The sequence below is a fragment of the Tachypleus tridentatus genome, chromosome 8, assembly GCF_004210375.1.
Source record: "Tachypleus tridentatus isolate NWPU-2018 chromosome 8, ASM421037v1, whole genome shotgun sequence".
Classification (NCBI taxonomy): domain Eukaryota; kingdom Metazoa; phylum Arthropoda; class Merostomata; order Xiphosura; family Limulidae; genus Tachypleus; species Tachypleus tridentatus.
The window spans coordinates 155488608-155503450 of NC_134832.1; the positions used below are offsets into that span (position 1 = coordinate 155488608).

The window sequence follows — 14843 nt, forward strand, 5'->3', positions numbered from 1 at the left end:
ATTGAAGTTAACAATAAATGAATCTACAATAGCATTGCTTATAGTAGGGTCCTTGACTAATTGGTGAAGAAAGCAATCCTGAACAGTTTCCTAAACCTTTCTTCCTCACTGTTTGAGTTTGGCATTTCTCAGTCAGACATTAGCATCTGAAGTATTTATCTCATTGTACAATTTCTCACTGATTTCGTCAGTATCAGCCAGCCTCAACTTATTTAAATACAAAACATCCATTCCAAAAAACTCTCTTCTTGTACTTTATTATTATCTTTAAGAACTAGCTCTTGTAACGGATTTCAATTATAAGAAAAAATATTAATTGTGACAATAAAATCCAGTTGTTATAGGGTCACTTATTTCAGTCAAACTGAAATCGGTGATTTCATGAATGTAAATCAAGTACATGTCTACTTTAAATCGATACCTGTTTTTGTTTTTTCGAATTTTATGTTATTTTCTCTATTTCTCTCATTCATAACATATCAACTTTATGTGTAAACTTTAGGTTTTTAATTTGTTTGTTTATTTTAGAGCAAAGCCATTTTGAGCTACTTGTTGTGGCCATCTCAGGAAGTCGACCCCGGATTTTAGAAGTCATAAACTTCCCTCTAAGTCCCCGAAAGCCTATATTTTAGAAACTATTTTGAAAATCTCAGGTCATTATTGTGTTGGCCCCGTCTAGTCTGAAGGCTTATAACGCGAACAAAGGGGATTCGATACCTGTGGTGGTCCAATCAAATACATTTGTGCACGTTAGAACAAAGCACCATTGACCAGTTTGGCCTTTCATTGCCCGAATGTTCATTCCAAGATCTGGTATTTGTTGTTTTTCGTCAGGACACTCTGACATAAGTTTCCACATTTATTTTTATATAATTATGTTTTTAAGTATTTTTTCGTGCCTACATACAAATATCTGTTCTTCCTGTGCGTAATTATTGATGAAACTACAATTACTATATATAAAAAATAACTATTAATGTTATTATTTCATGTGTTGGTCTGTTTATAACATTTTTACACACTACTGGAACTTTTTAGTTCATGGATGCTCATAAATTAAAACTCATGTTTGTATCTGTTTCTTCCTTTGTCTGATTAATAAAAAACAAAGTTTAAATACACATAATAATTACCAACTCTTGCTTAATGTGTACGCCATACTTGAATTAAAACTAGAAAGATAAAGTACAGTTGTTTATCAGCACTGTCTCGTTGACCTGTCTTGATAAAATAAAAATATACTACGTGTAATAACTCACCATTGTTGTTCTTCGTGTATACATGTGCATGTTTGTTGATAAAACGTACAGGATCATCGGTCGTTAATAACTGTATCAGTTTGACTATATCAACAAAAATTTGGTGTTATAAGGTCGTTTATTTCTAGTGATAATGACCATTATTTTATGTCGTGTTATGCATGTTGTAATTAGTAGACTTCAACACAGAACGACTCGTTCTTTTGAAGGTTTACTGTCTAAAATTTAAATGCATATAGTAATTGTTTAACCATTGTTGCTTATGAATGTTAAAACTGTCAGATTTCAGTACAGAGTAAATTCATGTTTTTCTGAATGTTTGTTGTGAAGGTAACATTTAAATAAATGTATAATTTTAAAATTGTGTTCAAACAAAGTAGAAAGATTTAAGTTGATAAAAAATCGCCAAAGGTATTTAAAAGAATGGAATTGAATAGATGACCCAAATGATGGTGATATAGTTGAAGTTTTAGGCCTAAACCGTTCCTCAAATGCTTTATCCTTAAAGTCTCTAAAATATCATTGAAAACAACAATAATAAGAAAAAGGCTTTTTTTTCTTTTCTTGATGAAACAAAAATACTGAATCAGGCCACCAGGGGATAAAGTGTAGAAAACAATACATTGTTCTGTCCTTTGCAGGAAAGTTCAGTTTCACAACTGAAAAATGTGAAACGCAGAGCATTTTGAAATGAATTTTTATTGGTGGGACAAGTTTCCAAAAAAACGTCCATATATTTTCCGAAATTCAATGAATATCATTCGAAAGCAAAATATTAATATATGAAGGCATTCTATTTATAACAATGAATATCTTACGGGCTGTAACGGAATTAAGAGTTTAATGCTCATTAAAAGTTTGACAAGTTTACTAATGTATACTAGACAGAACTAGTTTGTACTGGCAAGGTGTGTTATTGATATCTTATATCAGTCCAATCTTTAAATCGGTCGAATTAACCACCCTCGTAACAAGAGAGTTAATAAAAGGTTTCCATGGAGTAAATTATTAAGGCGACGAATAACAAACAGGATATGGTTTTTGAATGTTTGTTTTTAATTTAGGACTAAAAGCGTAAGCCACTTGTACAAAAAAGTAAATTTTTCCTTCCTGGTGAAGTAGGAAAGAGGACCCGCTCGGGAGAAATACCCCATTACTTAGTATGTTAAAAAATGCAATAATAAAAGGTAATAGTTTTTGTTATTAAAGTGTCGGGAAACTGGTTCATTTGGTTTAGTAGTAATCATATAACGACGATGTTCCTAGATCGTTCACTGACCATACGTTCAGTCCTACTCTTGTGTAGATTTTGACACAAGTCACAGCTCATGCAGTATATAACCAAGTCCGATACACAAGTGAAAGGTCGACTAATATAATGTTGACCCTTAGGTTTAACGACAATAGCAAGGTTATCGATGCGAGTACAAATTGCACAATAACGACCGCATAGGAAACATTCAGAATTAGTTTTCATCAAGTTGTAACGTGTATGGATACCACGTGATTATTAATGCAGAAAACATCAGGTTAGTTGGAATCTTGTAGGGGTGATCTATGTATAGCTGTATCTATTCTTCAATGCACTGCCATCTCTACATCATTTTATTTTTACAAAGTCTTTCACCTGATTAAAGTTAGTGTATTCTAGCGATGTGTGTAATAAATGTTACGTGTATTGATTCTTTTGACTCATTCACTTCATTACATAGAATTTACTCCCTAAAGACATTGATTATATGGTGTAGAAACACGTTACAACAATCTAATATTCATCTATTATTAGCTGGTAATTCCTGTTTCAAAGTGACATCGGATACATGTAAAAACTAACTTCAAACGGGTAATGATAACATCGTTTACACTTGAATTATGAGTTGTTTTATTACTTCTAGTTATCACAACAAACCGATGACGTCGCGTCGTGTCCAGAAACACAGTTGATTTAGAATTAAACTGGCGTTAGTTGTAGAGTTACCTCGACTGACGAAAGAACAACAAAGATGAATAACTTTCTAGTTTGGTATCTTAGCGACGGTTTCTCGCCTTGTTAGGTAGATTAAAACTCTTCGTCATTATTGGTTTCTAGTGTACATACTTCTATTATGTCCACTGAGTACTTTTGGCCATCCCCTCGTACGTTCTACTGACTCTGTTAGTATTAAAACTTTAAACTACAGAACAACGTTTCGATCTTCTAAGGTCATCACTGCATTTTAATTAAAGTTTCAATACTCATACCAGCTGTCTTACTTCAAATGGGTTTCTTGTTATCATGAACGACTCCATGATTGTTACATATCGTGTATAACAGATCTTCACTCCTCTTCCAAAGTACCTTCACGTTTATCAAGATGTTTGTAGCTCGTTTTTCTGAAAAGGATTAAATTACTTCCGACGGGATTTTGAATGGCCTGGAACACCATGTGGTATTATAATTACTGTGATAAAACGACTATACTGCCTCCTTATGGAGTTCCATGAAAATAACTAAGGCAGTACTGTGTAGTGCGTTATGGTTTTTTAAATGCACTAAATGAAAAGTATCTAAAATAGGCCCACATAATAATACTACACTATTCATTACTGGGATGACTGTTATGAACAAGGCATCCATCTACTTGACAAATCAAGACTCATTTAAACCGAACAAGTAAAGAAACAACAAGTCAAATACAACGAGATTCTTGTGTACAGTGGCAGTCCTGAACTACCATCAAAAGGTACAGGTGGTGGATTAAACGTCAGATGTTAGGTTTTGTTCTGTAATTGAAAACGAGCAAACAGCCACATATTTTCTATGAGAACTTTATTTTTTTATCACATGTAGAACAACTACGTGAAAATCAGCTGTACACAACATCATTCTTATCACACGCGGTAAAACCAAGTGGAAATAAGTTGTCCAGGATAAAACTTCTTTCCCTAACAAACAGAACACAATCTGTATACAAGAGAAGTTTAGTAGAACATCAGAGTGTTGTATCAGTTAGTAATGGAATAATTACTTCTCTTAATTTTAGGTGAAGGGTTTCATACGATGTAGTGGTCCACATAGCAGAAACTGTTATTCTAGTGATTCACCACAAATGTTTACAAGCACATGAAGAAAGTCCCACAAAGATATCTACTGTATTATAAAAGTAACTGATGTAGTTTACCTACTCAAACAATGGAAAACAGATCTAAGCAGAAGAACCAAAGGAAACAAAACTATCAGCTTAACCCTAAAACGGCAGCCATCATCAATTGATGCTGCTACCTAAAACAGTCTTACTGTTTGAGAGTTAATGTATATTAAAAGTTCATTCTAATAGTCTTTTGTAAATAATACGAATTTTCTAGGTCAACTATTAAACGAATAATTCTCAGTGAAACTACAGTTTTAAATACTTTTTTTCAATGTCTCACAAACATATGGTTTTCTATTTTTATGGTACTATTTTTATTTATGAATATTTTACAGTTCCAGGTTCTATTCTCTCTACTAATGAAAAAATTTTGAATTAATCATTTGACTATATTAAGGATCATAGAAATATAGATTTATTGATTTTCATATATGGTTTCAAAGTTACTATATATGCAAGTAACTACAGTACTACAGTTGTATTCTACAATACTCGAAACTAAGACTTTGCTGTCTTGTTGAATGTTATATTTTGCAATGTGATACTTGTTATAGAAACTACTAACTATCCTGATTTTACAACGTTGGGTAAAAATACTAAAATTCAGAAGCATGCAATATCTAATATACTAACAATTTTATAATCTGTGAGTGAACAAAGACTGGGATTGGTTGCATCTAACATATAATCACTCAGTCAGTTGATACATCAAGTCCTTACCTCATGGCATTTTTGATTTCCATTTACAATATAAAATATTTATTTTAACAAAAGTGATTAGTGTGAGGGAAGGCCATCACTGACAACACAATGTGAATGTCTACAAAGACAGGTTTTCTTTGTGTGTGTGTGTTTTTTGTTGTTTTTTTTCTATCACAAAGGTATTACTGACAGTGCAGAATGAATGTCTTGCATTGTTGGTATTTTTAAGCTCAATAGCATCTTATGGAATAAAGAGATTAAACGATCAGATCAAATACCTCAAAGTTCAGATGCAACCAACCATCCCAGTTTGGTACTTATCAGTTGGAGTAAATAACACCAATATTTGGCCTACCTTCATAAGATCAGCAGTATATTGGATCTACTCATAAAAAATTAAATTTTACCCAAAAGGTATCATTGATACCAGAAATACAGATGAGAATTTATCATCAAACAAAGCAAATGTCATTGATATTTAAATTAGATATTTATTCAAAGTTATTTACTGAAACAACAGTAAGATTAGGATACAAATTTAAATTCTAAGTTTGTACAGGAATTCAGTTTGCATTCAGTAAATTATTAGAACTGTCCTATGATTAAACAGATTTGAATAACTAGTTTGGCATGTGAAAGCTCTCCTATGGCTTTTAGCATAAAATTATATAAGAATGTAATAAGGGAAAAACTGAACATAAGATAAATTTAATATTGAAGGGTAATATAACTTTAAAAAAATTATACTTTTTTAAAGTAATTTTCTCTATATTTTAATTTAATATATCAATGTACACAAATGTTTGTAGCTGTTTTTATTTTTTACATTTAAGTGATTTGCAAATTTGGTTTAACTGCCTAAATGATAAGCCATAAACACTGAGGTAAAACACAAACTTATTTAAAAGTTTGGATCTCAGATAAATGAAACTATACCATAACAAAGGTGTAGAAGTCTTCATACAAGCCTAACTATCACATTAACAATGCCAAAGAACAGAAATTGTAGAGGATTTGCATCAACATTTTCATTCAATACACTGCTGATGTAATAAAATACCACTGACACCATAGAAAATGGGTAAATCACAGTGGGAATGCTAGAAAAACAAATTAACCTTACGCACGTAACACACAAATTTAACTTTTAGGAGACTGTTACATGCTGTTACATAATATGGAAACACTTGAATTGTTACATGCTGTTACATAATATGAAAACACTTGAATTGTTACATGCTGTTACATAATATGGAAACACTTGAATTGTTATTAGCAATAAAACCAAGAAATGCACTAAGTTCTTCCCATGAAAATTATGTTTAATCATAATTCACTAAAATATTATTTCACATGTTCCTTTGTTACAAAAAGATATAAAATGAAATGGGAAACATAAACAGATAAAGAATACTAAAGGGTTACGACCGTTAAGAAACAGGTGTGATCATGTTCCAGATGACAGATTGAATACTAAAGGGTTACGACCGTTAAGAAACAGGTGTGATCATGTTCCAGATGACAGATTGTTAATGCATACCAAAATGTTATCTGCAGAAACGTCTCTATATAAATCTTGTACAATTAAATTAAAGAAAATGTTTAGTTTACTGCATATAAAAATATTACATTCTACCTTGAACATTGTAGTAAATCATTTTATCATATTGTTTGAGCAATAACTTAGACATGAATCAGTTCTGTTACTTTATTTACATGCAGAGAAAAATGATGCATTTAAATGAAGAACAGTTATGAAAAGTCAAGGAAGAAATTAAAAACAAAACAGATTGAAGCAAAAGAAACAGATTCCTGATAATACAGTATTAAGTGATGTATAAACTTAATTAAATCCAAGAATAAAAGATAAACAGCATCTAACAGGGTACAATGTTTCTAAGGTAAACAATAGCTTAAGAATAATTTCAGGAATTTGTGTTGATCAAGAAGAAACTGGGAGAGTGCATCCAGAGAAAGTAATATACTGAGACCACAGTTAAAACCATCACTAACAGAATGAAACCTGTCTTTACCAGGAAGCTTAGCAATTCAAAGGATGTGCCTTGAGAGACTTGTGGTTTTAGTTGACAAGCAAGAGTTACACAAAATAAAACCTCTTAAATGAAATATTATAAAGTATTATATGGAGTAATAGCCTTAAGAAAGTATCTCCAAGAGAAAAAACTTAACTAAAAACAAGATAAAAACAGTCAATATGTCATAAAACACAGACAAGAGAACCCCAGAAAGTAATCCACTCCCCTCACTCATTCAAACAACATGCCAGTTTATTGGATAATAACAGCTTTACATCTTACTCAGGGCTGAAGTTCAGTTACCTCAGCCAAGAACATTTTTCTAGTCACTTGTCTTCTACACATACATGTAGAAAAATAAAATTTCTAATACAACAGAAGGTAAACACACATTTAACTTTAATTCAACAAAACCAAACATCAGAACAAAGTAAAAAATACAACAAAAGAAACAATTAAAAGCATGCAAGATAACATAAAGTGAAAACTAATAATAAAAGCATGCCGTCCTTTTATTAGTGAAAACACTGAAATTATGTGGTAGCTGGTTATAGAGTAAGAAAAACAAACACAGAACATTATTCCAAAGAAGCTATTTATACACAGGAAAACTAAAAACTTAATTGTGAACCAAACTTAACACACTGTAATCTAATAAAGATACAAACTTGGTTCTTCATTGCAATAGGTCAGTACTAACCAACCAAGCTAAACAGGTACAGGTATCTTGTCAATTATAGACCAATCATGTTATGGTGACAGCAATATATTTAACTGTACAGATTTGGATTGTTAAAACCTAATGTTACCTGCTGTACTGTAGCAATTATATTCATTGATTGTTTCTACTGAAAGATTCAGATAAATAAATCATCAGACACAACAAACACTCACCTTGTAAAACTCCAAACAAAACTCTTGTAATATTACCCTCGCACAGAGAAATAAACTTGTTGTTTAGATTTTAACCTCTTCACAACAGACTTAGTCCTTGCAGGTTTTGACTTCCTACGCACCATACTAACCAAGGAATCTGGTAACCAGCATATCTGATACAGAGGTAAATAGTCTTCCAAAACACAAACATGTTTGTTTTGTACATTCAATTAATATTCCAAAAATGTTCCCCCAATTTATCAGTGACAAAAACTAGTCAGTGTAAAATTTATTTTATGTATTTTGAAATTGTCCTTGGTTGATTCTTTTCCTTCCTGCTTTTGCCCCATTTCAGGACCCAGAACTCTTCTCAAAGTTTCCAAATATCAAAACAATCCCCCATATCTCTCGGACGCTAGTTTGGAAGAGTATTTACCCCAAGTTAAACTTTTTCTCTCTAAAACTCTAAAGAATAATATGCTTGAAATAATTTAAAAGAAAAAAAAATAATGAAACTAATCATTTTATGTAACGACTGAAATAAATACAGACAACGAATCTTGTAAAGCTAAAAAATACAAAATTACCAGTTTCTAAAGCTGAAACCTTCCACTGAAGATGACAAAATCACTGAGATTTATCGTTTTATTATAAACCAGTCTCAGAGTTAATACATCTAGGGACATTTAACAATATTTGGCATGTATATATGAAGAGATGACACTGAAAAGAATCAGACCATAAATAGACTCTGCCTGCTGTCTATACTTAAAAGTTGTCCTAAAAAACATGTACAGTATATAGGTTATATTTCCTAGAATTTATTAAATTGAATCTGATACTTTGCATGCTTGACACAGTGGTTTAAGAATCTTTTTCATTTCACATTCTGACAGCAGCAGAACAAAATTAGCCTATGAAACTACTGATTTATAACTGCCAGTTTTATCTTTACAATCATTGTACACACAGAAAATGTTTCTTACAATTTTGAAAATCCCAAATATTACAAATATATAAGCTTATACAACCTAACAATACATCTTAGAATTCTTACTAAACTATTAATCACACAGTATAGGATTAAAGTATACAAAATTAGAATCTAAAACATAATAAATCCACAGTCACACATGTCTGTGTTAAACTGAAAACAAAAAAATAATTATTTTAAAATAACTAAGGATATATGCAATAACTTTATGCTAAAGAAGACATTTCAAAAGGTTAGAATGACAGATAAAATGGAAAGTAAATGCAATTTTTTCAAAGATGGGAACAAAGCATACATTACAATGATGTTATAAACATTACCAAATATTTAAAATTTAGTTCACCCAAGAAACAAACAAAAACTGGGAAAACTAAATGCCTGCTACAGGTTAAGTACTCTAAAGCACTTTGTCGTCATTAACTGTAATAAAGTACACATTTCCATGTTCCAAAATCACATTGTGAAATATTTTATTCTCTCATTTCTTGCACACAAAAAAATAAGAGTGAAGTATTGGTCCAGAAACATCCTCACTAGCAAAATAGTATATACTTCTTTATGTATATATATATTTATATCAGATCATTCCTAGCAAAGACATCATCTGGGACAATCTCTACCATACATTTTACATTACCCAAGTTAAAACCTAAGCAGGGAATTAAAATAATACAAATCATATATACACTAGGTCATAAATGTAAATCACTGCATTATCCTTCACTAAGTATAAGAAAACATAAATTTACTTCTGAAATTCTTAAACATCACAGTGTAACCACACAGTTTGAACACCTGTCTTAAACATCACAGTGTAACCACACAGTTTGAACACCTGTCTTTTGTTACCAGTAGCACAACTTAAACATCACAGTGTAACCACACAGTTTGAACACCTGTCTTAAACATCACAGTGTAACCACACAGTTTGAACACCTGTCTTTTGTTACCAGTAGCACAACTTAAACATCACAGTGTAACCACAGTTTGAACACCTGTCTTAAACATCACAGTGTAACCACACAGTTTGAACACCTGTCTTTTGTTACCAGTAGCACAAATTCTGAAGCAAGTTCAAAGTTCATACTTTACCTCAGTCAAGATAAGTGCAGAGTTCTGAAGTACACAAGGTAAAAAAATCCATAACCAGGTTTTTCGATTAAGTAACACATTATCTCGGAAAACAAGCAGGAATTTAAGGTTCATGTCTTCTGAATTAGAACAGTTTTAAGAACACTTCAGTGCCATCAGTAAATATATTTTTTGTTAAACAACATGAAAATGGAGGTCTTAGTTGTATTTTACCAGTTTCAACAGATTAGGTGTACCAGTAATCTACTGGTATACCGGTGTGAATAAAGGTCTCGATCCTGAAACACTATAACTACGAGATACCATGCACTCCTTGTTGTCTACATACTGCAGGAAGGTACTAGTCCCATAGAACTTTTCTTGTTCTTCTTGCTGTTTGAGGAAATCTTCTTCAAGTTTCTTTAATAGTAAAGAGAGAGTTATTATTTAAAGATATGAGTAACCAGTACACAGTCTGAATATATTAGTTTTCTATATTTAAGTGGTCTTTAACTCAAATATACCATGGAACTATCACACACAGTTACTAGATCACTTAGTCACTGTTTGTTCATAAATACTTTCAAAATGCAGTATGGCTTTTTGTGTAGAAATGTTTTATTTGACTAAGTTGAGTGGTCAACAAGATAGTTCATTGCTCTCAGTTGTAACTTTAACTGAATCACCAAACACATTCAGTCAACTCGCTAGTGTATAAAAAACAATTAACACATACCTCCATCTCTCACATTAAAAGCACCATAAATAATTATGTTCTATTCACAGTTGTAGTCCACGGAATACAGTTTTGTTAAAACAGTAACAGGATACAACCAATGTTCATAAACATTGCATTAAAAGACTTTTAGTGAATGTTAAGAATCGTTTTTAACAAAACAAGAGAAGAAACTATATTCAATACCACTGTTTCTGTTACCTGTTTACGGGGTTTCAGGTTGTTCTTCCAATCTCTCAACTCAATAGTGTGTTCTTCCTCCAGCTGTTTCAGTTTAGCAGTTTCGTGTTCCATTAGCATCTTTCTTTTCTCATTCTGAAGAAAACAGAAATAGCTGTACTTAAAGATGTCGTTACAAAACTACATCAAGAGAAAAATAACTGATCTGTTTTCTACACTACTTACAGCAAAACATTTTCAAGTATTACATCTTTTAACATTTAAGTCTATCAGTTAGCAACCAATTTATTTGTTTTACCACCATATAATGAATATTTATGTACATCCAATGTTTGGGCTGTTAATATGGGGTCAAAGCCCTAGAAGGGCTATATGTGGTGACAGGGTTTGCAGATGACTTGTTACAAAGACTGGTTTCATCATCTACTGTCTTTTAAGAATGAATCATCTTCAACGAATGATTTCTAGTTGTATCAAGGTTCAACCAGTTTCAGAAAGTCTGTAAAATATTTGATGACGAGAAACCCACTTGAAATAAAAATGCATCTATTTTATTGATACCCATACCAGCTGTTCAGAGATACAAATGTATAATACTGTTAAGGTACTCAGTACCTACAGATTCATTACATGAGGAATCAAGATGTTCAATAATCTGGTGGGCTGTATGTTGAGGATGTGGAAGAGCAGATAGCACACAACTTTTTACAACAACATGACCCAGGACAACATGTCAGTCCCTACCAACTCATAGTCCTTCTCAGGACTTCTGCAAGAACAGCAGTGAATTAGCAGCTGGAACATTTAACTTAAAAAAATATTAATATATTAAGAAATCTAGGTAATTAATAATTAAATGTAAATTATTATGTCTGACTACTGACACTGATACTTAAAATGTCACAACCTAATCTTAAGTACTTGGTTATATAACAAAATAACAACACTGTCTATAGTATCTACTACTTACTATAAAGAATAATTTGTAAAAAGAATCCACAGCATTACTGTTCACTTTAAGCTATCATTTCTACACTAAAAGAACAGTGTTTCAAACAAAATAGCCACCTACACTTCCAGAAGGTAACTTTATTAGCTCAATACTTTGTTATTACAGCTTCGTTGGGAGCTACCAATATCTTACAAATTCACTAATGTTTCTATCTGTTGTTACTGATTGGTAAGATCTTGATTTATAGCAAACTTCTAAGTTCATAAAGCAGTTAGTGATCAGTACAAGTACTCTATTGAAGAACATCTGTTGTATATTGTTATAAATACTGATGTATGTCACAGATAAGCCTTCTTTACATTCTATTACCAAACACTGATATATATACAACATTCTGTATGTCTGCTGCAGCCACTATTTGTTAGTCAATACTTTACAAATGTAGGAACAGTGAATACTCACATTGGATCCACAAATTGCAGGTTCTGTAAGAAATCATGCCAAACACAAGAAAACGGTACAGTACAAAATGAAATTGTTTGTTTTGAATTTTGCACAGAGCTATGTAAGGGCTATCCACACTAGTAATCCCTGACTTAGCAGTGTAAGGGAGAAGCTAGAGGGAAAGGCAGCTGCTCATCACCATCCCACCACGCCAACTCTTGGGATACTCTTTTACTAGTGAACAATGGGATTAATTGTCACAATATAACACCCCCACAGCTGAAAGACAAGAATGTTTGGTGTGATGGGGATTTGAACCCAACCGCACATTGCCAATCGAAGCACCCTGAACACCTGGTCAACTCTTCTAACCATCATATTATAAAGCCCCCATGGCCAGCAAAATGAAATAAGTTAGCTTATACACAAGTCAAACTATGAAGAAAACAATATTTCAAATTATGAATTTGCAATTACATTTCCCAATAACATAAAGAGCAAATAATCTATTTACCAACAAACTGATTGCAAGTACAATGGTTATCAGTTATATTGACATTTACCAATGAACTTCAATATTATAATGTTAATTAACCCTTTCCAAACCAGAGAGGCTGTTCCTGAGATTCCCTCTATTTTGTCCAGAGTGGATGTGTTTAACCAAATAGCAAGAACCTCAGTCAAACCTTCCAGAAGTATACAGTTTTGTCCAAAAGAAATAAGACATATACTTTGCTTTAGTAGTTCATTTCATTTTAATGCTATAAATTTACCAAAATTTTGTTGCAAGGCACCATTTGGAAGAAATAAAAAAATATACTGAAAATAATAACCTTTTCTTTTGGAATTTAATTAACTTTACTGTTAATCATAATGTTTGTGCGTGCGTGTGTGTGTGTGTGTGTGTATTAATTAATTAGACTGGTTAACATTTTTTGATAGTTTATTTTCCCAGTTTCAGCTATGAATCATAAAATACTGGTTAAGATCTAACAGAGACACAGGTCACAGCCTTTCACTTTGTTATATCCAATTTCCATTTAATAAATAGTTTATTTTTAATAAGTTCCTTCATTTACATGTATTCTCTGTTACCAATAAACTGAGCAGTAATATTCAATAAATACAGACTGGATTCACCAGAACATATTACTTAATGAGCTCAGTTGTTCAGTTCATGGAATTTCTGTATTTTTGAAACAGATACAAGTTAAGATGAAAACATTTAAGGGAGTACAATTAATGTCAAGGAACTACAAGGCATTCTCAGATCTGTGGTTTGTCCACAATTCCTTTGTTCATATCTACAAAAACTCCAACTTGTCACTTACCCATGAAATCATACATTATAAAATGACAAATTGTTTATAACAAACACTATCTAGAGATATTTAAATTTAATGTGTAGTTATTTTGAAAGCTATTTTCACATAGTAACCATTCAAATCATGCACAGTGACATCACAAAAAGGTGCAACAATTATTTTATCAAGAGATGACAGCAAATATAAACCTACATTTATACACAGTCAAAAAATTAGAATTGCTAAGTAAGATACACAGAAATATAGCACTGAAAAATCTTTTCACATTTTCCTTTAACTGCTACCAAATTTCAAAATATATAGATTACAATTATAATAAGTTTATCATTTATTTAGTGTAATTTTTAAAGTATCAAAATAAGAACAATGCCAATGTTTGAAGCCATAGATAAGGTGATATAGAAAAAACCAAAGCAAAATGTGTCACAATTTTGGTGGCATTTATGTACAATATAGCATTAACAAAACCACTGAGAACCAAACACCTGACAATGTGAAGCAGTAATGGTGCTTCCAGAAAGCGACAACAGGCTTATTACCTGAAGTTGTTCTAGTTCTTTAATGGCAGACTCGCACGATGCTCTTAGCTCCTCAAACTGTCTCTTATGCTTGAGTTCTTGACGTTGCTGCTCTGCCTTGTATCGCTTCTTTTCTCCCTCTTGGAACTGGAATAATTTAAAGAACTTTGACCTAATATTCAAATGTCAAACAATACAAACAATATGTCTCTTTGCTCTTCAAAGAACATTAATCAGTGAATTTTATATTTGATAATATAAACTATGCAATTATAAAGATATTTTAAAATATCACAACCACATATTTTTCACTTCTTATTTATTGTGAACATATTCAACTTATAATTGATTGAACAGAATTTATTTATTTTTTTTATAAGTTTAAACAAACCAATCAGATCACAGTTACACATAGTAAGTTTAGCAACTCGAGGAAGGGGAGACATAGGGATAACTATTTTCATAAAATTTACAAGTTTATTTCAAATAGGAATCTGTACTGGAGTTTTCAACAGGAAGTCACAATGATTTTATCCCAAGCTCTCCTCACTTCAATCAGTTGAAACAGGAAGTCAAGATAGTTTATCCCAAGCTCTCCTCACTTCCAATCAGTTGGAAC

General features: G+C 31.9%; 1 protein-coding gene across 1 annotated transcript; it reads right to left on the minus strand.

Annotated features, from left to right (window-relative positions):
• Positions 1-10290: 10290 nt before the first annotated feature.
• LOC143223788 (STE20-like serine/threonine-protein kinase) lies at positions 10291-14492 on the minus strand. The gene is made up of 3 exons (XM_076452215.1): positions 14246-14492; positions 11007-11120; positions 10291-10489 (listed from the first exon to the last, which is right to left on the minus strand). Exons 2-3 carry the CDS (start codon positions 11103-11105, stop codon positions 10334-10336), a joined length of 255 nt encoding a protein of 84 aa, XP_076308330.1. The 5' UTR covers positions 11106-11120; positions 14246-14492; the 3' UTR covers positions 10291-10333.
• Between the last annotated feature and the right edge of the window lie 351 nt (positions 14493-14843).

Coding starts and splice junctions, on each gene's coding strand:
- LOC143223788 (XM_076452215.1), bottom strand. CDS start 11,105: ATGCTAATGGAACACGAAACTGCTAAACTGAAACAGCTGGAGGAAGAA. Junction 10,490..11,006: donor ACCTGAAACCCCGTAAACAG/GTAACAGAAACA, acceptor TTACTATTAAAG/AAACTTGAAGAAGATTTCCT.